Raw genomic sequence first — 24283 nt, forward strand, 5'->3', positions numbered from 1 at the left:
TACCTCCATTTGAACTGTAGTCAGCAGGGACTCAGGTCAGCACAGCAAGAATATCCAATCCCTCCAGTATAACTCTGTTTTCCAATTAGCTTTATAGCTATGGTCATGTACATGTTAATCCACTTTTCCTCATTCAGAAAATTCATTCTCCATACAGGATGGGCAGCTTTTGAACAGCCAAATACTTGCTTACCTATTATTGTCTTTCTGTAGCTTTTGATACTCATCATGGATGATATGGTAGTGTTCTCCTTCAATGACAGGCAGCATGGTACTGATCTGGGAGAAAACATTTGACCCCAGATCTCTTTTCATGTTTTCTGACTCCAGTTTCCCAGCTGACATCGGAAGCAGCAAACAAATCTGATCAGTTGCTAAGCGGATCAGATTGTCCACTCCCACAACCCAAGGTTGTATCTAAAGCTGCTACCCAGAGTTGCTTGCCCTACACGTAAAAACCACCCTGGAAATCAGGGAGAGAAGAGAGAAGAATGGGTAAATGACTCATCTTCCCAGTGCGGACTTAAGCCTAAAGAGACTTAACCTGCAGAGACCATGGACAAGTTTGGTACTTAACACTGGATGGGAATTTAGGGACATTATAGGACATTGTCCCACCATCCCTCCCTTTCCAGCAACCCCCTGACGACTGGGGATCTTACAGGGCTGCTCCCAAGGGAACTCCAGGACAGCTGGGAAAATGTGAGGCTGTCTCAAGGAAGACCAGTACCTGCCAGTCTGCACTGATGAGGTTGTGTAGTGAGACATTCATAAAACTGAAGCACTAGTATAATAAGGATACTGGATATAAGGATAATGCTTTTCTGAAGGCAGCCTTAAGCAGGCATACTCGGGGAATGCGCCCATGCTGGAAGGGACTGGCCTTATCCTAACAGCAATATTTAGGCTGGGGTAATCAGGCATTGATTACAGAAGATGTGGATAAGAGAAGTTATTTCTGGATACCTGACTCAGTCTATGGCTAGAGTAAGATCTTTACCACCTGCACCTTTACTTCCTTAGGAGGTTCAAAGCAGGCAGAGAGTAGGTGGCTCTGAGACCTACAATGGATCCAAGAGGGCAAATTTAATTGTGATGCTTAGATCTAGGTTTACACATACAAAAGTGGACTGAGATTTATGGTCTGTCCTTCACAGGATGAGACTGAATTTCAGTACCCTCTTAGAAGAGGAAGTTAAAACTATAGTTGAATCTATGATTGTTCTAAAGAAGAGATGAATAAACCCATTACTTAGAGGTGGAAACAGCTATAGAGTAAAAATCCCATCAGTCTGCTGGAATTTGGCACAGATAAACCACTTGAGGACTGAAAGCTAAGTATCTGTATGAGCCTTTAGAGAAGGACAACAATTGCTCCTGTAATTGAAGAAGGCTCTAAATATTTCAGAGAAGGCAGTCAGGAGAAGAGTGTGTGTGTGCTGTAGAAGATATACTTGGAGAATTATCAAGGTGGGCTTGGGGTGGAGCAGGAAAAAGGGGAGACTAGCCAAAGGCCTTGAAGGTCATATGGTGACCCACAACTTACCTACTCCTCCCTCAAAGTAGGAGTAATTGGGGGAGACGAAAGAGGAGTCAGAGGGTAGAAAACTGAAGTAAATCTCTTACCTCCTCTTACTCAAGCCTCTTGTCCTTATCTGGATTTAGCAAGGCAAGCAGCGAGGCTGCCCAGTTGAGAAACATTCCTGGCTGGCAAACAGCCTCTTAGCCAAACTGCAGTTTGAGGCACGCTGCCCTGCAAAACAGGACTGAGAAAGCTTTGAAATCTAGGTATAGTTGTCACTCTTCTCTGTGGAAAATGTATGCCAGAGCTCTTCTTTGGATGAGTCCGAGATAGTGATCTGGCAGAAGGTACCTGCTTCATCCCCTCCTGGCATGCAAGAGAGAGAAGAAGCTGTAGCTATTTGAAGGTGGAAGAGAGGAAAATGGCACTTGGTTCCTAACAGACTTTTGAATGTCTGGTGAGACAAAAGCTGAGGGAATGACACATCTATGCTAGAGACAAGCCATAGGCTTTCACAGGCATGGTGAGAAGATTTTAGGAGCAAATGCATCTCTCAACTGATGGGTAGCAACTAGTACAAATTTGCAACAATATTCTCATATCCAAGAATAAGTATCTTTAAAAAGACATCCAATAGATTTTTAAGAATAGAGTGGCAAAATGGTGTTGCCTCCAGCCAACTTACAATCATAAAATGCTAGTGGCTCAGATCTCATGATTTATGGACCACCCACTTCTGCTGTTGTTGGGGAAATTCTTCATTAAAACAAAGTTCCAGCTAGATCAGCCTACTGGATTTACTCAGTAATTTTGAGAAATGAGGTTTGAGTGTCTGCATGAATTGGACTGGAAGGCCCTTTTTCCTGTTTAAAGACAATAATATTTATAGCTTTAAATGCTACATCAATTTAAATGTTATAATGTTTCACAATCATGTATTTAAACACAGAAATCTGTTTATTTACCCAAACAAAACAGAGGAAATGATTCCAGCCCTCAGGTTTTGAATTCTCATTTAAATACGTGAACATCAGTCCACAACTTAGAGATGTTTGTGTATCTATGTACCTCCAAAATACTCATATTTCATAGGCTTTTTCACATTAATATTCACCAACAGTATCACAAAAGTTCTTTTTCTTTTACATAACTGTAAGCAACAGTAATCCTAGAAACACTAGAGAAAAAAAAAGCATAGCAATGTCCACAGTTACAAGAAAAAGTGCACATTACTTGGTCACAATCACAGTCATTACTTGGAAAACTATATGTAACAAGTAGATATAAAATATCACTGATGCCTTAAACTCATTGTCAAAAACAGAATTACATAAAATTTTGTACATGAAATAAGGCAAATTTAGGAATGCACAAGAAACTTGTTATTCAACAAAAGCTAAACATCAGAACAGATAGTACAGTAAGCATAAACTAAAGTACTTTTTTCTATATACTTAAAAATAAGCCTGCCATAGTGCACAAAGAAAACACCATTAATGTGTAATCAATATTATAAAATAAGAAATAGAGGGGTTGGGAAGAATGGGGGAGGGGAAAGAAAAGTTTTATTATAGTTGCAGCTGCATCCATTTACAGTTTTGTACAGGTTTTAGCTAGGCCTGGGAATTATACAAATCATACCAGAAGTGTCAATGACCTTCCTCCATAAGAATTTTGTTTAAATCAAGGAAAACAAAATAAATACACACAAGAGTGCAAATTTTCAGATTGTCACTTGCAACCTCTTAACATTCATCATCTACATCCAATCACAACTAGAGGGACTTGTATAGGACAGCAGCAGTGATCATGGAGTTAGATGAGCTCACCATACGAAATCAATTCATCTTTTTTTTTTTTTCTCAGTGATATGTCTTTTTTAAAAAACCCTCAACTCTTTATTAATTGCTAGTAAAGCCGCAATATATTACAGGATGGAGTTGAGAATGGTATGGATGCAGGAAATGCATGCTTCCTTTTGAAGGTGTTCCATAGATGACAATTTACAGTACACGGGGGAAGAATTATCCAGCATCAAGAGTTACTCATTGTAGAAAGAATATGAAGTTGGGGAGAAGGGCACAGTCAGGGGTTCAAGAGAGGAAGGGGGGACTTACAATAGCTCCTCAAAACATTTTCAGGACCAGTGAAAAAGTTTACCAAAGTAAAAATGAAAAATCTTGAATGAAAACAAAAATCTTTTGTTTTGTTTTTTATAAAAATTACATTTTTTTTAAAATACAAGATCCTTTTAATTGCAATTGTGCCCTGTAGCAACAGGACATTTGGCAACATTTTGCCATATACTGCAGCTTTAAGTCCAATGAGTCAGTATCACATTCCACTAATATTGCACTTGGATCTTGAACCATTTTTTTTAAAACCATCACAGCATCTTCTGTTTCCTCCACTTGTTAGAACGAGTTAATTTCTAGCCACTTTTTCGATATTTATGCTGACACACTAAAACAAAAGCAATAGGCTGGACACAGTAAAGTACCTCGGAAATACCAGAGGTTGAAGTTCACTTGAAGCACCTTAACACATCACTTTATGGATCAAGAACAGTGTGGCATTATGGTAATTAACTCTCCTAAAAGACTGTGCAGTAACTGAAGTGTGTGCTCTGGGAAATCAAAATGTCATTAGTGGAAACTCTGAGATAAGACCAGGCCAGTGTGAAGGTCACATGACTCAGTTCTGCTGCAAAATAAGGTTTTCCAGTTCATCTGCAGAACGCAATAAAAAGGCAGCTGATTCTCGATACCCTGCCACAAGCTGCCTCACTGCATTGATTTCAGTTGGACTCAGCTGGGGTCTAGAGCTTGAACTACTGGAGGATCCAGAGCTGGTTGCTAACTGCCTCTTCATACTGAGATCTGTTGGACCTGCAGATAACAAAGGAAAAGAAAAGCTTCAGATCTGCTGCCAGAGACATTTCACAGGTTTGCAGCTACAAAAGGAGAGTAGCAAAAGCTGCTCTCAGCTGAGTGCCAACGAGAAGCGGCAGAAACAAGCAATAACTGTTCAGTTACCAGTTGCCAGGAACCACAGCGTTTTATATTTATATATGACAGACACCCTTTAAGTTCTACTTACGTAATACAAGGGGCAAGCCCACTGTCAGCAGAAAATTACTCTCTGGGGGGTATCCCAACAGTGTAAGCCACTTGCACCCCAACACTGCCCTGGGATCTGACACTGGTGAGCAGGCAGAAGGTTCATCTTGTGTGTCTCTCCCAGCTCCAGCTGCCATCATAGTCTTCATGGCAACCTGCGCACTTGCAGTTTTTATCACAGAATATCAAACTTACGTACTCTAGATATCTGTTTTCACATTTTATGCTTCCAGATTGTGAATCCCTTACAGACGTAGATAAATGGTCATTCACTTGACTAGCCCTGATGCCATGTGATCACTTATATAAATAGCTGGTCATGAATGAGATTAGGCTGGTGACAATCTGGCTGCTACAGTGAGGAGTACGCTATCATCTGTGGGGGCTGCATAAAGCTGGCAATATATTGCAAGTATCTTGTAAAGCCTGAACACTGACAAGAGAATCTGCAGCAATCGCCATGTTCCGCTGGCAGCTTATACCAATATGCTCAGCACTTTTCATCAAAGAATATTCTCAAGACCATGTATGCTGTGTACAGAAGACAGCACTCCTGAGGGCAGTCTGCAGGTTACCACAACTGGCAACACCATCTGCTGTCATGAAGTTCAGCTTTGTGTGGAATTTCCCTGGTTGTTTGACCATAGTTATTAATCAGCTAAGATGTATGGTGTTTTGATGAGATGTTTGCATTTTCCACTTAGCACAATATATTTTTTCTTCCTGGAGTGTAAAATTGGACAGGTAGAATTGGACTGAGGACTTTTTTAAACATAGAAGGATACAGCTGGCAAGGTATACCCTACCAAGTAGTTTATTATGTGCAAACCTGGAAAAATATGGCTCATTCATTTTGACAGTGTAGCGAATCTATACTTCCGGCAGGCAGAAGATCAGACTAGCCTGTTCTTAATCTTAAGCCTCTCCTGGAAACTGGGATCAAGCTATACAAAGCAATGTATCTTGATTTCCTATGAGAAAAATGTCACTGTTCAATTTCGTCTGGAGAATGTATGTCAATGCCAAGGCTTTCTCAGCATTGGCTCACTGGGTGGACCTTGCTTCCTAAAAAGACTGGAATAATTTTTAAATTTAGCATATTCAACTGCAGAATACAGAACACACTAATTCATACTCTAGAGGTTCTCCTAAATAATCCCACCAGAATCACAAGATTCAAAAACAGACTCGCTATCTTAAGCACTAATGGAAAGAGATGTACTGGTTTCCAGAGGCTGAAGATCTGGTCATAAACCTTACTTATTTTTCTTTCTTTTATGTTTATGCAGAGATATGGCTGAGATCACAAAGAATGTGGAGATTGCCATGTCCCCACACTCGCTGAAGTTAATGAAAATCTCCCCTTGAGTGAATGAAAGCAGAGCTGGGACTACGAAAAGAAACTCCTGAAACAGAAAGGGTCCTGTTAGATCTTGTTTTCTGCTACACAACTAGCATGAGCAGCACTTAGCCTTACAACTGTCTTATGCAGTTTTACACTGGCATAAATGAACTGACTTTTAAATGACTTCCAGTGTACAAAGGATAAATAAAAGGACAATTAGCTCAGTGAATTTCTTTCCCTGCGACCACACGCTGCAGGGAAACGATCAGAGTGTGAAGAAGCTCAGAGGATGTTTCTAAGTAAAATCTTAACCCAGCACAGAGAAGAAGGGTATACAAATCATAAAGCCAGCTGGACTGAATGGCTGTAAGAAGCCATTAAAGACTTCTATATTTATTGAGGTGGTAGTGAAAAAGCTACCACTGACATATTGAGGGCATTGTGCTCCACATGAACCTACTTTAACTTTTATGTGCTTTCCTTGACTCTCATTCATGTCACAGCCAAAAACACACACACAATATACGTCAGAACAGAGCTTCTGTGGCACAGCATGTCTTTTTCTGAAATGAAACTGAAGGGCTTTTCTCATTGGTAATCCAGATTTTTAAGTGATTGAACAGGATATTAAGTTTCCTTCAGTTATGAGTAGAAAACACACAGAAATGTGCTTGCTTACATCTCTGAGGTTTTCCTTACAAAAATTGATGACACAAAGTAAAAGCACCACTCTGAAAGAAAAACTAGAAGACCAGATGTCCATCATGCATAAATCAGTGTAACTCCTCACAAGTATATGCAGTCGCAGTGATTTACACAAACTGAAGATCTGACCATATATTCCTAGCTGTCCTGATCAGATATCACGAGGAAAGTGCAGCCTGTACTCACAAGGAACCACCAGGACCCAGAACTCCTCTTGGTCTGGGAGACTTCTGTTGTATATGGAATTCTTGTATAAAAAGGAAATAAGAAATCTCCAATTTTAACTTACCCCAGCTACTTCAAACAACTTGATTTTTTTTTATTTCTATATATTAGGAAAATAGGATTTTACTTCACTCCCCAACTCCTGCCTTGTACTTAACAAGTAACAGTGCTGTCCTCCTTCCCCTCAAAGAAAAGCCCTCTGAGCAAAAAAAAGCAAAGAAATCCAGACGCACAGAAAAGTGTTCACGGCTATGGTTTCAGGACAGTGAGTACACACATGCCTTTTCAGGAAGGGAAGCTGCATGTGCCAGCAGGGAGCTAAACAGAAAGAGAAAAAGCCATGCTTGATGTGGGGATAAGGACTGTAGTTCTTCTTTTAATCATATTATGTGACCCCTATATCTCACCTCTGAAGCGTGCCTATGACAGCCCAAGCTTTATATCTGGGAGAATATCTCACTCAGAGACTGGCCCCAGGATGTATTGTACTGGTCTCAGCTTTTAATAGCTATGACAGACATTCACTGGCAGTATTGCTGATTCTTAAAGGTTGCCCAGGCTGCTATATGCTAAAAATGATATAACTTACCATTAGCTTCATTAGTCATACCTGGTCGTTCAGAAAATAAGGAATAAATGCATCTTATTCTTATAGTGTAGATTTTTTCTATGTAATTTTATGCAAATCAGCTATTGAAACATAGGAACCTAAATCTTACTCAAATATCTGCCACCTTTCTTTAACCAGACAGATAAATCACAGATATTCTGAAGGCTTAAAATAGCTGGTAAGGTAGACCCTTCATGTTCCTCTATCTCCAGAAGCCATCACTACAGATGACTAAATCTGGAGAAAGCTGAACAGATTTCGCTACCATTCTTTTAAAAACTATCCTTACTTTAAATAGAACTATTTCCTTAGTGTACTTAACATTATTTATTAAGCTGCCAGGTCTTCATATGAACAAGGATAGTGCATCCCTTATACAGAGGGAAATCTGAAGATCCCTCCTTATACAGAGGAAATCTCAGAGGGCTGGAGCATCCTCTCCTATGAAGACAGGCTGAGAGAGTTGAGGCTGATCAGCCTGGAGAAGAGAAGGCTCCGGGGAGACCTTCTAGCAGCCTTCCAGTACCTGAAAGGGGCCTACAGGAAAGCTGGAGAGGGACTTTTTACAAGGGCAAGTAGTGACAAGACGAGGGGGAATGATTTTTTAAACTCAAAGAGGGTAGATTTAGATTAGATCTTAGGAAGAAATTTTTTACTGTGAGGGTGGTGAGACACTGGAACAGGTTGCCCAGAGAAGCTGTGGATGCCCCCTCCCTGGCAGTGTTTAAGGCCAGGTTGGATGGGGCTTTGAGCAACCTGGTCTAGTGGAAAGATGTCCCTGCCTGTGGCAGGGGGGTTGGAACTAGATGATCTTTAAGGTCCCTTCCAACCCAAACCATTTTATGATTCTATGATTCTATGATTTTTGCAATGAATTTTGCAGTGTCAGGCTCCTTCAAGGTGATACTGCACGTTTTAGCATACTGCTTCCTATCCTGGAGTACTTCAGGACAATTAAAATCTTGATTGCAAACATTATCAGGTTCTACAATGTTTCTGTGTGCAAGCAAAGATTAAGCATATATCACAGAGATGAAGACAAGATACTTATTTTTATTTATTTATTTCTCTTAGTGCATACTATTACAGCTCACATGTCACCTCCCATGTTTTTATAACATTCTCTTAAGCAGTGGGTTAAACAAATTGCTGAGACAGATCCTTTCTTTTATACTCTTTCAGAAGACTGAAGTATCATTCCTCTGCCTCTTGCTGAGGCCACCTGATTAACACTTTAACAACGGGAATGTTTTTTGATTTACCACCTCAGTCCAGTTTACATAGACCTAATTTCCCCTGTGAGGTGAAACTGTTCTTGTTGGAACCACATCAAGCTGAATATTAGAACTCTGAAAACTCACTCCTCATGTGCTAGACAATCATTTATCAAATTAGCTGCTGGGAATATCTGCCATTAAATACACTGTGTGACAAATGGCTTTTCTGTAAATTGCAAGACTTAAATGGAACTAGTTATTGCCTCATGCACTTCTCATTAGCAACATGATTTATATCAAATTCCAAAATATGGGTCAGATGTAGATGTGCTGTTACTGATGCTTAGACACTATCAACTGTCTCAGCAAAAAATCCCTTAGAATTGTATGCTGTCACTGGGTAGCTACCAATCCTTATAATTAACAACTACTGAAAGAATAATAAATGTGTCAATGACTCTCAAAACGGTTATCACTACTGCAGATAATAATTTAGAATAAAAAAAATTAAAAGCTATATGTGTTTAAGCATCTCTGCTTGTACATTTTCATTAAGGTTAAGCAACCTTTTTCATCAGCAAAGGTGTAAAAAGCAGTGACACTTTACAGAAAAAGGCATTTGCCCATGCTTTGAAATCTTCTCTGTGTATCTTTTCCATTGCACCTATTCTCCTCTCCCCTTTTTTTTCTCATGAGTGGCTTTAGAAATGAATATTTACTAGTCTCTCATTTACTCCAATAAAACTAAATAGAAACAACTATCAAAGTATGCTACTTTTTCCAAATCAGATGTATTTATTATTGCAAGAATGTTTTATTGTGATATTATGCACCTGTCAATGTTTCTTTTCCTCCTGCCATCAAACAGGGAGCAGATGTGCCTGAAACTATCATTTCAAATGCCAGGAGATCTCAGATCCAGAAAACAGGGACTAATGAATTGGACCTTTTAAGCTTCTTTCTCCCTTCTACACCTTTCCCTCTGGGAAACACACCTTCAGCTAGTTTAGATAGCAGAAAAAGCTGCTGTATTGCCTGAGGAAAGAGATGTATGTGAAAACACAGAAATGCCTATAGCCACTGAACATCATGCATTTTCAACAATCAGCAAACACACCAGTTTGCGATGAAAGGATTATATGATGTCCTCCAGTAATGTTTCCTGTCCATCATAGGAGACTGATTACGTGGCATACACCTGTCTTGCATTAATGGCTGTCTCCTGAGCTTTGTGCAAAGGTAGAAAAGTAGGATACTGCCCAATATATCCACAGATATTTCATCTCCATTCCTATGGTGGGAGCAGACTAATACTTACATATGCCATGTGTCTGATAATTTGAAGAGGAGGAGGAAGGGGGAACAGGAATATGGGGATGATCCTAACATAGAATTCAGCCAGTATTTCCCAGCGAAAAATTCCCACCTTCGCCACAACAGAGGTCAAACCATGTAAACTCTCCCAGCCCCACATTTTGCCCTTTTCAAATGGGACTAAAACACATTTCTCCTAGGTTCCTAACTATCACTCCTGTTCTGTATCTCTTCATGCCCCAGACTCCAGCTGTGTTAGAGACAAGCTGTTTTGTCTTTCGTCTCTCTGATTTGATGTTATTAGGGTAGCACTGAGAACAAAGACTGTGCAAGAGTAGAGGTATGAAGAAGAGCTGGAGAGAGCAACCACAGAGAAAATCCCATTCAACCCCTACATCATGGCTAGCCATGCTGTGGGTAAGCCAGTCAGCAGTTTAAGAATTAGCTGCATATGGAATATTGTTAACTGGACTTTTTTTTTTTTCCCCTAGGGTATTGCCAAGAAGCCTCTATTGATCGTGCAAATGCCAAGATTTTATGGAAGGTTACAACTTCATCAAATTTGAGAGTGTGGAAATGAGGCACCCTCCCTGCTGCCACATGCAAAGTGGACAAGAGTGCTCAGCCCTCATGTCCCTGCCCCAGAGCAGCACGGCCATGCATGGGGCTCAGCAGCATCAGCTCCAGGAGCCACCCCCAGCTACACCTTCATCTTCAGCAGGGCTGCGCTGCCTGAAGGACCAGGAGGCTGAAGGGCCAGGAAGGCTGATATGCACATGGGTAAGAGTCCCAGCTAAAGTGGGGAATGGCCAGGAGAGCATGGCCCTCCGGGGCCTCTGGAAGCGGGCCGCAGGGAGGGGTGAGCAGCGTGGTGGGAGTCCAGCAGCTACCAGCTGGACCACAGGGCCATCGGTGATGGTCTGTAGGCCCATCTGTGGGAGCGGAGGCTGAAAGAGAAGCCTGCCAGGGCTTAGGATTTGCTTGTGGTGTGAATGTACTTGGATTCGGCAGGAGGACTCACCTGAGCTGGAAGGGGACTGGACGTTTGTGGTGCCTGGGATGCAGTGCTGAGTCGTGGCGGTGGTGGAGGTAGGCTGCAGATCTGTGTAGAGAAACAGAGACACAATAGCTGCTTTGTCTTACCATGGCATGACAGCATGCCCTGCATGCCCAGTCTGCCACCAAGTCTGAAACACCCTTTCTCCTTACACACACAAAGGGAAAAGACTGATATTTCTGCCTAGGAAACTAGGCAATGATGCAGAAGAAACAGCCCCAAATCACCTCCAGGAAACCCAGCAATGGCAGCAGGAACACTCTCCACACCTCTTAGGGAAAATGGATTTCAGGAAACAAAGTGGCAAGGCTCCAACAAGCCTGCCCTGGCTTCAGGTAGTGCTAGCAGCTGGCAGTCACCAGGAGAGGATGGACAGTGGCCCACTGGACAGAAATATGGGGAGATGGGATGATCCCACTCTGTCAGGAGAGGCTCAGGCAGCATGCAGGGATTTTGACAGCTTCTGGTGGCAGCAAGGGATCTTGCTCCCAACAGAGCAGCCTGTCTCCTGTCCTCACCCTCCTGCTCTCAACCTGGGCGTCCCTCCAAGCTCGGTCCAGGTGTGATGGAGCAGGGCCAGCTGAAGCCTTTGTGGTCAGCTGGGGGCTGGCAAGCAAATTTTGTTCACACCCACTGTGCTATTCCACCGTGGAGCTTCTCTGTTCATTTCTGTAGCAGGAACTGCGTTAGCCTTAAAAAAGAGAGCCGTGCAAATCCACCCTTCTCAAAAAGCAGCTCTCCTTTAACTTCTACGAGAACCAAGGACAATGTGCCCAAAGGCTCCTCCCCAGCCCATGTACAGGCTGACAGAGGCTCTGTCAGCCCACAGATTGCTTGCTGATGGGGTGAAGCTTTCCAGTTGAACTGGCTTGGCCTAAAGGGTTTAAAAGCAGGGGAAAAGAGACCTTGGTGCTATAAGCCCCAGCCTTTTCCTGCTGTGCTTTTTTCCTGCCCACAACAAATGAGGGGTCACCATACAAGCTGTTGCGTTCTGCTTGGTCATATTGAGCAGTTGCAGAAGGCTTGCCCCGTACAGTTGTGTAAGGAGCTAATTACAGTTCTCTAATTAGCCACATGGAAGGACAGGCTGAGGAGGGAAGCACTGCAACAGCAGGCATAGAGAGGTCCGTGATCCAGGGCCACCAAACAGTTGGGTGAGCAGATAGCTAAGTCTGTAAGATGGGATCAGAGTTGGGATGAACTTTATAGGGGAGAAAATAAGCAAACTAAATGAGTCACAGCATACAAAATACACACATCAGTTGGACTACTAGATAGGAGAGCTAATTGGACATAGTCATTATATTACTGTGGGGGAAGGTCCAGAAATAGGTATTCATGCAGTGAGTTTTAGCTAGCTTTTGCAACTTCTCCTTTTTTCTGTTTTAGCAGATACGCAAAAACAGACTGTATTTGTTTATACACACATCCTGACTGAGGTGTACATTTATTTTTACATTAGGAGAACATTTGTAAATGTGACAAGAACACTTGATGGGTTACTAAATTGAAAAGGAAATGCGTTCTTAAATTACTTCTTAGGTCCTGAAAACAATTTGCAAGCAAATATCCTGTTCTCCAGAGAGGGAACTCATTAACCATCCTAAAAACCTTGCATATGTTTGGAACAAGAGTCCTTGCAAAAGAATAATGATTGCAAACAACTGTCCTGTGAGGTCTGTCAGGAGGGCAATGGTTACCCCTCTCAATTGCAACTCCATCCACTCCTCTTAGTCTACAAATGAAAAAGCAAATATCCATGGACACATCAGAGAGGACTAACAGATCCCAAAGAACTGGCACCCAAGTTCTCCCATTTCTCCTGTAGGGAAATCAGTTAATGGAGCTGGAGCACTTTACCCTCAATAGCCAAGAGATAATTAGGTTGGCTACTGATTGCTTTTCTGTCAAAGAAACTAAGGAATTGATGGAGTTGCCTTTCCACAACTTTCCTAATAATCCCCCTGAAATGGCAGGTGGGTCACAAATCAGCGGCCAGGTAGATTGTTAGCATCAACAACTGGTTTCCAAGTGCTAGCACACAGACTTTTGGTTTGTAGAGCTCATGTGCTGTAGTATCCCTGTGGGGAAGACAGACACCTTGGCACAATGCTCCAACTATGCACAACCATCTGCAAGAGGTGCAATGGTTTACTAGTCTTCCAAAGTAAGAGGACACACAGACAAAATTTTTCAGTGCAAGTAGGGAAAGGCAAGGAAGAAGAAATGTTTGGGCGTATGTCAGTACGCAAACTGTAAGCATCCACTGGTGCCTTCACCCCAGTGATGCTACACAGAGAAATGCAGTGCACTGCACAGTTCCCTGGCTCTGTTAGTTGTGCAGCATCTGGCAGCTCCTGAATAACCACTGTTTGTCCTACAAAACCTATCTTGAGCTTCAGTTGTGAAAAAGGGCTGGGGTCCTCTGTGTTAAAGTACAAAGAAAATGTCGCTTCTAACCAGAAAGAAACACTAATTTGTGATGTTGAATCTGTACCTAATTTTTTAAAATTGCATGCTGAAGTGACATAGAATACTTTTGCCTAAATCCCACAATTCACTGAGAAATGGGAGTTACGAAAATGTATCCTATTACAAGAGGTTTGAAGGGAAGAACAAGTACACAGAACAGTTGTGATTTCTCACAGTTTAGGATTATGTAAAACTGGACAATTCTGATGGCTTCTCCAGACAAATAACACATGGGGAGTTTAATCCTACTCTTAGTTGGGTGAAAGAGCAAATTACAAATGTTTTCAGTGGGAACTGGCTCGGACCCTCTCAGCCACAATGTAAAAGACAATTTTAAAGTTCTTGTGCATTTTCCCAAGAAACCAGATTTCCAGGACCTGTCTTACTCTTACGAAAATTCAGTACCTCAGATGTGTTTTTCCTGCATATTAAACAATTGTAATAATAATTCACTCTCTGTAGGTCGAAGACTTCTGACAATAAAATATTATCTTTTTAAAGCCTTTTGAAAACTTAATGCAAATCATTCACAGACCTTTGAGGATTTTGGTGGCAGGGGTGAGGAAGCAGACATTACTGAAGATTGCCAGGACACCACATACCAATAACTCCTTGTAGGCTGCAGCCCTGATAGCATTTTGAAATTGCTTAGCATGTAGAAAATAGAGACTGTAGCTGAACAATTTCTGTCTTGCCTAAGTCAGCCCATGTACCTGAAGCAGCACTCTCCTCAGCCAGAGAGGGATCGGGCAGGATAAAAACCCAGGTATTTCTCCATCCTCTGAAACATTTTTTAAATACCATTCCTAGAGGCCAGAGACCCTCAGTCTTCCAGAGTAATCACTTTTCTCTGACAGACAGACAATACCCTTGCTACCAGCATGGGCAAACCATTTCCTTTACTCTGAATGTGTATGAAGTCAATATGGGGGACTATTTCAAACTAATAGTACAATCCATGTACATTTTACAGATGCTTGCTAATGTAAGGAGGAAGGAATACTGTGTAAACAAATGATACCACTGTTTTTCAGAGGGGCATACAACCTCATGGTGACACATGATTACCTGCACCATTTTTAGCTTAAGGTATAGATAGATGTTCTGATTTCTCATTTAACATTTGTTATGCCAGATCCTTATCTGCAATAAATTAAAGTAGCTAGAGAGACCACGTGAGAAATCTAGGTCAATTCATTTCTGTTATAAAATATGGAGTTCAGTGTTTTCAAACTCCAGCCACAAAAGACACTAATGGCCTCATTTTGTGATCAGTATAGGAGAGGACAATAAAGACAGGGTAGGTCCTCATAAAACCATGCAAATCGACTAAAGATCTAACCCAGCATTTTTTTACTCAGCTTTGTTAGAGACTTCAGGTTCAGTCTCGCCCTATTGTGAATTAGTCCCCTGAAACTGAAAGGAGAGTAGCATGCAGTGAGCATTTTGCTCAGCAGTAGCTGTTTGCGGGATTGTGTTCCTGCTCATTATCTGATAATAGCCTATGGACACTGAACCCCTTGGACTAGCTTTCTGTACAGCAGGGGGAAACGTACACATGAGCACATATACACACAGGCACCTTTCGTAAGGAAACTCACCACTGCTAGAAGCATCGTTGAGATTTAGCAGCCCACCTCCGAGCCCTCTGTAACTATGGTAACTGTAGGTACCATTTCCATTGATGTACAACACCTCCTGTGTGCTGGAAACAGCTGATGTTGAGTAAGTGACCTGGGCTGGCTCCTGTTTGTACTGTTTGTCAGCTGGAGCAGCCTCGTCCTGCAAAAACAATGAAAGGTTTTGAATTATTGTTAACATTTTACTGTGCATGAAAGGGTCTTTTCCATTGCTAAGACTCTACATCTATTGCTTTCAGAAGAGTATAATACATGTTAAACAAGCACAAATATGTTTCTGATTGACCAAATATCAGTTGAAAAGAAACAATGGAAATAAGCAAGAATACAGATTTCCTACAAATCTGAGAATATTAATTTATTTGTGCTCCACAAGCCAACCATGCTGCTTCTCAAAGGAGATGCATACTCTCACCTTGAAGAGCTCACAGTCTCCTGTAAAACCCAACTCTGTCCAGAAATAGCATGGGAAAGGATAGAAAAAACCATTACTTGGAGTACAGGAGTGACTCTTTCGAGCCAGAGAATTGTACCTTTCTCAATAAGACAAAACAACACAGAACCTATCAACTACTTCTTTTGATGTATCAGCCTCAGAAACGACAGAAGGAATAGAGGAATGGAATAAAACATCATTTTCTATGTTTGCAGAGGGCTGAGTGAGTGTCCATCCACACAAGGGCCAAGTGGTAAGAATGCCGCTACAAATATGACTTGAAGGCATCTGTTATCTGTGTATGAGCAGTGACTGTACACCATGAGTTCCCCTCACAGCTCCCTGTTTGCCTCTTAGATGCTTGCATAATATTTAACAGGATTTAGCACAACAGCCCTCAAATTTTCCCCTAAAGGAGACCACGTTTCAGGTGAAAAGTATATTTTTCCCCATCTGCACATACCGTTGCTACTGCTTAGAGCACCTCACCTCCACTCATGATCACAGAATGCCCTTGTGGCAACTTCAGTAATGACACAGGTGAAAAAAAGAAAAGCATTAAGAGAAGATTTAATGTGTTTTAGTAGCTGGAAACAAGGACAACTATCAGTTTGTGACTGGTCAGCCCACGACAGGTACCCGAGTGCCAGAATTTCTCATTTAAACTGCAAATGTATTTGAACTTTTTGTTTGTTTCTAACTTGTAGACTTTTTTTTATGGGCCTGATTTTACTCTCTTATCTGATGAAAATAAATTTCAGTGATTTCAAATAAAATGGATCTACAGAAGATTGTTGGAGCGAGTACAGAGGAGGGCCATGAAGATGATCAGAGGGCTGGAGCACCTCTCCTATGAAGACAGGCTGAGAGAGTTGGGGCTGTTCAGCCTGGAGAAGAGAAGGCTCTGGGGAGACCTTCTAGAAGCCTTCCAGTACCTGAAGGGGGCCTACAGGAAAGTGGGAGAGGGACTTTTTACAAAGGGTTCTGGGACAGGAATTAGCAGGGCTCATTCGGAGAGCTTTAAACTAGATTCGAAGGGGGATGGGGTAGTAGCTGGACTTGCACCACTGGGGCAACGCTCTAGTGTTGAGGTAGACCAGGAGGCCTCCCATCCCCCTGCGGTGAAATCGGCGTGCTCAGCTCGGTCCCTGAAATGCCTGTACACCAATGCACGCAGCATGGGGAATAAACAGGAGGAGTTAGAAATCCGTGTTCGGTCGGGGGGCTATGATTTAGTGGCAATCACAGAGACTTGGTGGGACACCTCGCATGACTGGAATGTGGTCATGGATGGCTATGTCTTGTTCAGGAAAGACAGGCCGCTAAGGAGAGGTGGTGGAGTTGCTCTTTATGTGAGTGGGCAGCTAGAATGTATTGAGTTCTGTCCAGGGGCAGATCAGGAGCGAGTTGCGAGTTTGTGGGTGCGAATTAAGGGGCAGGCTGGCAGGGGTGATACTGTTGTGGGTGTCTATTACAGGCCACCGGATCAGGATGAGGAGGGTGATGAGGCCTTCTACAGGCAGCTGAGAGCAGTCTCTCAATTACAGGGCCTGGTTGTCATGGGGGATTTCAACTCAACTACCCTGATATTTGCTGGGAGGCCTACTCAGCCAGCCATCCTCAGTCCAGGAGGTTCCTCCAGTGCATTGATGATATCTTTCTGATGCAAATGGTGGATGAGCCAACTAGGAGAGGAGCGCTGCTGGATCTTATCCTCACTAACAAGGAGGGTCTGGTTGAAGAGGTGAAGGTTGAGGGCAGCCTTGGTTGTAGCGACCATGAGATGGTAGAGTTCAGGATCTCATGTGGCAGGAACAGAATAGCTAGCAGAATCACAACGCTGGACTTCAGGAGGGCCAACTTTGGCCTTTTCAAGCAATTGCTAGGGGAAATCCCATGGGACAGGGTACTAGAAGGTAAGGGGGCTCAAGATAGTTGGTTAGCATTCAAGGACTGCTTCTTCCGAGCTCAAGATCAGAGCATCCCAGCAGGTAGGAAGTCAAGGAAGGGTACCAGGAGACCTGCATGGTTAAACAGGGAACTGCTGGGCAAACTCAAGTGGAAGAAGAGGGTATACAGATCATGGAAGGAGGGGCTGGCCACTTGGGAGGAATATAAGTCTGTTGTCAGAGGATGTAGGGAGGCAACTAGGAAAGCTAAGGCCTCCTTGGAATTAAACCTTGCAAGAGAGGTCAAGGACAACAGAAAGGGCTTCTTCAAATACATTGCAGGTAAAGCCAACACTGGAGGCAATGTAGGCCCACTGATGAATGAGGTGGGGGCCCTGGAGACAGAGGATAAAAAGAAGGCGGAGTTACTGAATGCCTTCTTTGCCTCTGTCTATAATGCTGGAGGCTGTCCTGAGGAGCCCCGGACCCCTGAGGCCCCAGAAGAAGTCAGGATAGAGGAGGAATCTGTCTTGGTAGATGAGGGCTGGGTCAGGGACCAATTAAGCAACCTGGACATCCATAAATCCATGGGCCCTGATGGGATGCACCCGCGGGTGCTGAGGGAGCTGGCGGAAGTCATTGCTAGGCCACTCTCCATCATCTTTGCTAAGTCGTGGGCAACGGGAGAGGTGCCTGAGGACTGGAGGAAAGCGAATGTCACTCCAGTCTTCAAAAAGGGCAAGAAGGAGGACCCGGGTAACTATAGACTGGTCAGCCTCACCTCCGTCCCCGGAAATGTGATGGAACAACTTGTCCTTGGTGCTGTCTCTAGGCACATCAAGGATAGGGGGATCATTAGGGGCACTCAACATGGCTTCACCAAGGGGAAGTCATGCTTAACCAACTTGATAGCCTTTTATGAGGACATAACCCGGTGGATAGATGATGGTAAAGCTGTGGATGTGGTCTATCTTGATTTCAGTAAAGCGTTTGACACGGTCTCCCACAGCATCCTTGCAGCTAAACTGAGGAAGTGTGGTCTGGATGATTGGGTAGTGAGGTGGATTGTGAACTGGCTGAAGGAAAGAAGCCAGAGAGTGGTGGTCAATGGGACAGAGTCCAGTTGGAGGCCTGTGTCTAGCGGAGTCCCTCAAGGGTCGGTACTGGGACCAGTACTATTCAATATATTCATTAATGACTTGGATGAGGGAATAGAGTGCACTGTCAGCAAGTTCGCTGATGACACAAAACTGGGAGGAGTGGCTGACACACCGGAAGGCTGCGCAGCCATTCAGAGAGACCTGGACAGGCTGGAGAGTTGGGCGGGGAGAAACTTAATGAAATATAACAAGGGCAAGTGTAGAGTCCTGCATCTGGACAAGAACAACCCCATGTACCAGTACAAGTTGGGGGCAGACCTGTTGGAGAGCAGCGCAGGGGAAAGGGACCTGGGGGTCCTAGTGGACAACAGGATGACCTTGAGCCAGCAGTGTGCCCTTGTGGCCAAGAAGGCCAATGGCATCCTGGGCTGTATTAGAAGGGGTGTGGTTAGCAGGTCAAGAGAGGTTCTCCTCCCCCTCTACTCTGCCCTGGTGAGGCCGCATCTGGAATATTGTGTCCAGTTCTGGGCCCCTCAGTTCAAGAAGGACAGGGAACTGCTAGAGAGAGTCCAGCGCAGAGCCACAAAGATGATTAAGGGAGTGGAACATCTCCCTTATGAGGAGAGGCTGAGGGAGCTGGGTCTCTTTAGCTTAGAGAAGAGGAGACTGAGGGGTGACCTCATTAATGTTTATAAATATGTAAAGGGCAAGTGTCATGAGGATGGAGCCAGGCTCTTCTCAGTGACATCCCTTGACAGGACAAGGGGCAATGGGTGCAAGCTGCAACACAGGAGGTTCCACTTAAATTTGAGGAAAAACTTCTTTACAGTGAGGGTGACTGAACACTGGAACAGGCTGCCCAGAGAGGCTGTGGAGTCTCCTTCTCTGGAGACATTCAAAACCCGCCTGGACGCGTTCCTGTGTGATATGGTCTAGGCAATCCTGCTCCGGCAGGGGGATTGGACTAGATGATCTTTCGAGGTCCCTTCCAATCCCTAACATTCTGTGATTCTGTGATTCTGTAAACTGAAAGAGGGTAGATTTAGATTAGATATTAGGAAGAAATTCTTTACTGTGCAGGTGGTGAGACACTGGAACAGGTTACCCAAAGAAGTTGTGGATGCCCCCTCCCTGGCAGTGTTTAAGGCCAGATTGGACAAGGCTTTGAGCAACCTGGTCTAGTGGAAAGATGTCCCTGTCCATGGCAGGGGGGTTGGAACTAGATGATCTTTAAGGTCCCTTCCAACCCAAACCATTCTATGATTCTATGATCAGTATTTAAAAAAAAAGATATGAGAATGTTTGCAAACTTTTTCAGAGTAGTCAACTGAAAAAATGACCTGTTAGAATTATATCCCCTTTGTGTAAGATTTTGTCCATTCTATGTCTCTCTCTTCTGCACACTCCTTTTATGTTTGCTAAATATACCAAACATATTAAGAATGCTATAAAATATCTCAAACCTTTTTTACAGTGTTTACTTAAAAATAAGAATGTGTATACTAGCATGGAGATATCAAATAGTTCAAACAGTGTCCAGTCTCTGTGTTGGAGCAAAAAAGGTTCTGAAGCAGCTTTCTTGTTTGCTTTAGGAGCAGTTGTCAGTTCCACCTCTCAAATAATACACTACCAACTTTTCTGAGATGAAGATATCCCTGTCTTGTAGATATTTATTGGTGAAAGAGACTTGGGCACAACTGAGATGACTCAGAAGAAGGTATATATATTATTAAAAGAAATTTTAAAATTTAATACAGAACACTGAACCATCAGATAATTAATTCCATAAACAATCGGAATGGGGCCTCTAGGGCACTAATAGGAGCTGAGGCAAAGCTTTGCATTTTTAAGAGAGTTGGCCAAAGTGGTCTCCTATGCATTTTCTTAAGTAATAATAGGTTAAACAAAGGGCCAAAATTGCAATGTATTTTTTCCAGGAATTCAACTTTAATATCATTTACCTTTTAGCTCCAAAGGTCATTGCTGTCTCTCATAAGAGAAAATGTATTATTTCCTCCGAGAAAATATTCATAAACTATACAGTGAAGTTCTATCTTGGCAGCAAACCTTATCTCATCGTCCAAATCTTTAACACTCTCAAGGCTGAGATGTTCTGTATCCTTATGTCTAAAACTAGATGATACTTCCTGCCATAGGCTCACTCAGAGCCTCATTTTATTCTCACGAAGATCAGTAAGTGATCTTCTGCAAATTTATCAAGGACTGGACTGTGTTCAAGGGGTGCAGTGCAAAGGGGACTAACTCCTACACTGAGCAGGGCCTGTCTCCTTATCTTGACTGTCTGGAACTCACAAATTTGCTGTCCTTGAATTTACATGTCCTCCAGAGCTTCTCTAGTCCGTGCACTGAAAGCCTGACAGTGAGCTTCTTGCAGAGCTGATGCACTGAGCTTCCAGCAGAGCACAGCAAGCAGAGCCTGGCCAGAGGGCACAGCAAAGGCGCTTGGTGCACCTTGGTGCGTACCAGCCCACACGTTAGAGCACAAGGCCAAGAAGTGGGAGACCTGAGTTCTCGCTCCTTGTTGCAATACATGGTGAAGAGGCGGAAAATTTGGGATGCAAGGTCTTTGCTAGCTGCGGTGAGGAGGGGACCTGAACTCAGAGCTGCCATCTCCTAGCAACCAGGCTCAAAGCAAAACTGCGGTGGGAGTCATAGCTGAAGCTGTACCACTGTGTGGAAAGAAATAAACAATTCATAGGGCTACAGAGATAGCAAACAAAAAGGGAGCACGACTCAGTTCCTTTTCAGAGAAGTGCTGCCCTGGGAGGCTTCCAGTCCTGCTCCCTTCCAGCTACTCCCTAACACAGAACTCACAAGATGCTCTGAGGTCAGGAATCCAAGGCTGGGGCTGCGCTGCCAAAGGGGGAATCTTTGTATTGAACTAATCACAGCCCTGTGCAACACCGTGGCATGCCGTGGGCTGGGGCCTGAGGTGGAGCCCGGGCATCCTGTTGGGGAAGTCACTTCTTGGAGGGGTAAAAGGCCTTGAGGAGGATGCTGAGCCCAGGACTCCTGGCTCTGCATATGAGCTCTAATCTCTCGGCCACTATACAAAAAGTTTCTTCCTCTAAGTACTACATATATTTTTAAAGAGCAGATCAATTCACCTTATGATGAATAAGTCACCATACATTTCAGACCTGAAATCTAGGCCTCATCTAAGTGCTTAGCTCAGTGCTTCAGGATGACTAAATGCAGAAGCAGGGCAAGATTTTTGGCGAGCATTTTCTGAGCAGGCTCCGGTGCCAGCCTTACTGGTAGGGTTATGAACCATTAGCCTGGTCCCAGGGGGTTAGGTGTTACCTCTCATATATTCCCCTGGGATTTAAGCATTTTTTTCAGAAATGTTTTGTACTTCAAAAGGCAAAATTGTGTCCTTTTTCCTTGCAGCTACGCCAAGGATAAAGAAGCCAGGCTCTTTTTTTCTTGAGGAGAGACAAATATTATATTCACTTTTGTATACCTGAGATTTATTCTGTACAGATCCATTCTATTCTTTCTTCTAATCTTTAATTGCCTTTGCTTTTAAACTAATGTAGAAATGAAACAAACATAGTGTTGTTCCAGATCTGAGATTTTTTTTTAATATCCCGTGTTAGTTGTTCAACACTTCTTGTTTCCCCCTATATTATGTTTACACTGGAAAAGCTTAATAATTTATTTAAAATGTTATTTAAAAAAATTAATTTCATAATAATCAGTAACAATTAACTAGCCATTTATTAATATGTTTGACCTAACTACCTGGAACACACACTGTTGTAATTCATAACAAATTTCTAAAACCTGTGAAGTATTAACTAACCATTTTTAAACTATTTATAATTTACCTTTAATAAACAGTATGAACAAGATGTGGACAAAATATTTGTCCATCTAGAATTTGATTTATACCATCTTCATTTTGTATATGGCAATGGAAATAAGTCATCCTTCTAACAATATCTCTCTTCTGAATTTATTTTGGAGAAGTAATTTAAGTCTTGAGCATACCATCTGGAAAATGATGGAAATCACAGAAATTCAAAAATACCTTTTAGGTACAAAAGCATGCTAAAATACAAAGTTAGCTGGTCACTTGAAAAGGTGGAAGCATGAAGGACATACTGTGATCCTCAACTTGGTATATATCAGAGATATCTATGTCTCATTTTTATGTCCATGTCTGTACTAGGAGAACACGATTTTTTCCTTAAAAGAGGAGATAGATGCAATTTATTTTATTTTTAATCACAGAAGCAATTAAGAAATCCTCTAAGGACAGTATATACTAAGAAAAGAATTCATGAACTATTGCGTAACCTGTATATTGAAGAAACCCTGCTCTGCTCTGCTCTGACTGACACTCTGAGCAGCTAATGAATAGTTTAAAAGGAAATACCATCCACAGCAACACAGATGCTAGTGCAGAATGTTATGACTGTGGTACAAAGAGTGAGGCTCACCGTCAGTGTCCCAGCCTCCTGTTCCCCACGCTAGCGGAGGCACAGCATACACAGTTCTTTGCAAAAAGTCTGTCCTTCATGAAAGCAACTCTAACAATGCCATTGCTCCTTTCTGTTCCCCACCTCCTTCACCACCACCAAAATAATCTGAAAAAGTAACAGCTTGTTAAAATAAAAAGCCCTGGCAAATCTGTACTACGTTGAGTTTTGATCCCATCTATATACAAGTGTCAGAAATTCTGCATATTCCCATTAAGAGAGAGCAGTGCTATTGTCTTGGCTCCACTGTTAGCTATAGGCTTTGCTAATACATAAATGTAAATCACGAAAGGGAGAATGTATGTAGACCAACTCACATGGACAATGCTAGCTGATCGTAAAGCTAACAAAACTTCTGCAACAAGAATATAAATGGTAATGCTCAAAAAAATGGCAAAGATGGTGACAGGCATTTAACTCCTGCTTTCATGAAATGCAGTGTCTACCAGACTGACAAATCAACAACTCTCAGAGTGACAGCTTGTAACTGCCCCTATGTCAAGGTGATTTTTTTTCCCACTCAATTGGAAAAGAGACAAAAAGGCAAACATGTTTTTGCGTCATGTATCTTGATATTTTCTTTTTTGATATGTTAAGCTGAAAAATGTGGATTTCTCGTTGTTCTTGTCAATAAACACTTCTCTTAGAATATCAATTTGAGGTTAGGAAAACTCAAATGCAGATTAGTGTTCAAACAAATAGGCAAGCCAGGGACGCAATATTTGCCTATGGTCTTCCATTTTTTCCGCATAGGAAAAAAAAATTCATTCACATGAAAAAATGCAACATGCTTTCATGTGCTTTAAATTTTTTTTTAGCCTCAATAGCTTGTAGTATGGCTTTAGAAGAAAGGAGATAATGTTTCATATATTTTTCCCATTTGGAACTCACTAATTTATTTCTATGATTTTTGAATCAAAAGTAAAACAAATAGAAACACATGATAAAACCATGTAGCACCTTTCAAAGCATACCCAATTAATCCTCACAATACTCCTGTTAGATAGGACTTTTATCACTGCTTTTCAGATGGTGAGATTCTGGCAACAAAGGCAACCTTAAGCTAGCACTACCTAATATGTAAAGCGCTTAAGTTCTGCAACCATAACAACATAACGTGCTTCTCT

General features: G+C 42.4%; 1 protein-coding gene across 4 annotated transcripts in view; it reads right to left on the bottom strand.

The window, feature by feature from the left end:
* Window positions 1-4216: 4216 nt before the first annotated feature.
* The window catches only part of NOL4 (nucleolar protein 4), a 203645-nt gene continuing 183578 nt past the window's right edge, over window positions 4217-24283 (bottom strand). For 3 of the 4 annotated variants that reach the window (XM_068396614.1, XM_068396613.1, XM_068396611.1), the window contains 2 exons: window positions 15188-15368; window positions 4217-4410 (listed from right to left, as the gene is read on the bottom strand). In XM_068396614.1, the coding sequence (XP_068252715.1) occupies window positions 4217-4410; window positions 15188-15368 (375 nt within the window). Of the gene's footprint in view, window positions 4411-11078; window positions 11160-15187; window positions 15369-24283 lie in introns of all 4 variants that reach the window. The other variant, XM_068396610.1, reaches the window with a different exon arrangement.

This window comes from Nyctibius grandis, chromosome 3 (genome assembly GCF_013368605.1).
Source record: "Nyctibius grandis isolate bNycGra1 chromosome 3, bNycGra1.pri, whole genome shotgun sequence".
In the NCBI taxonomy this organism is placed as follows: domain Eukaryota; kingdom Metazoa; phylum Chordata; class Aves; order Nyctibiiformes; family Nyctibiidae; genus Nyctibius; species Nyctibius grandis.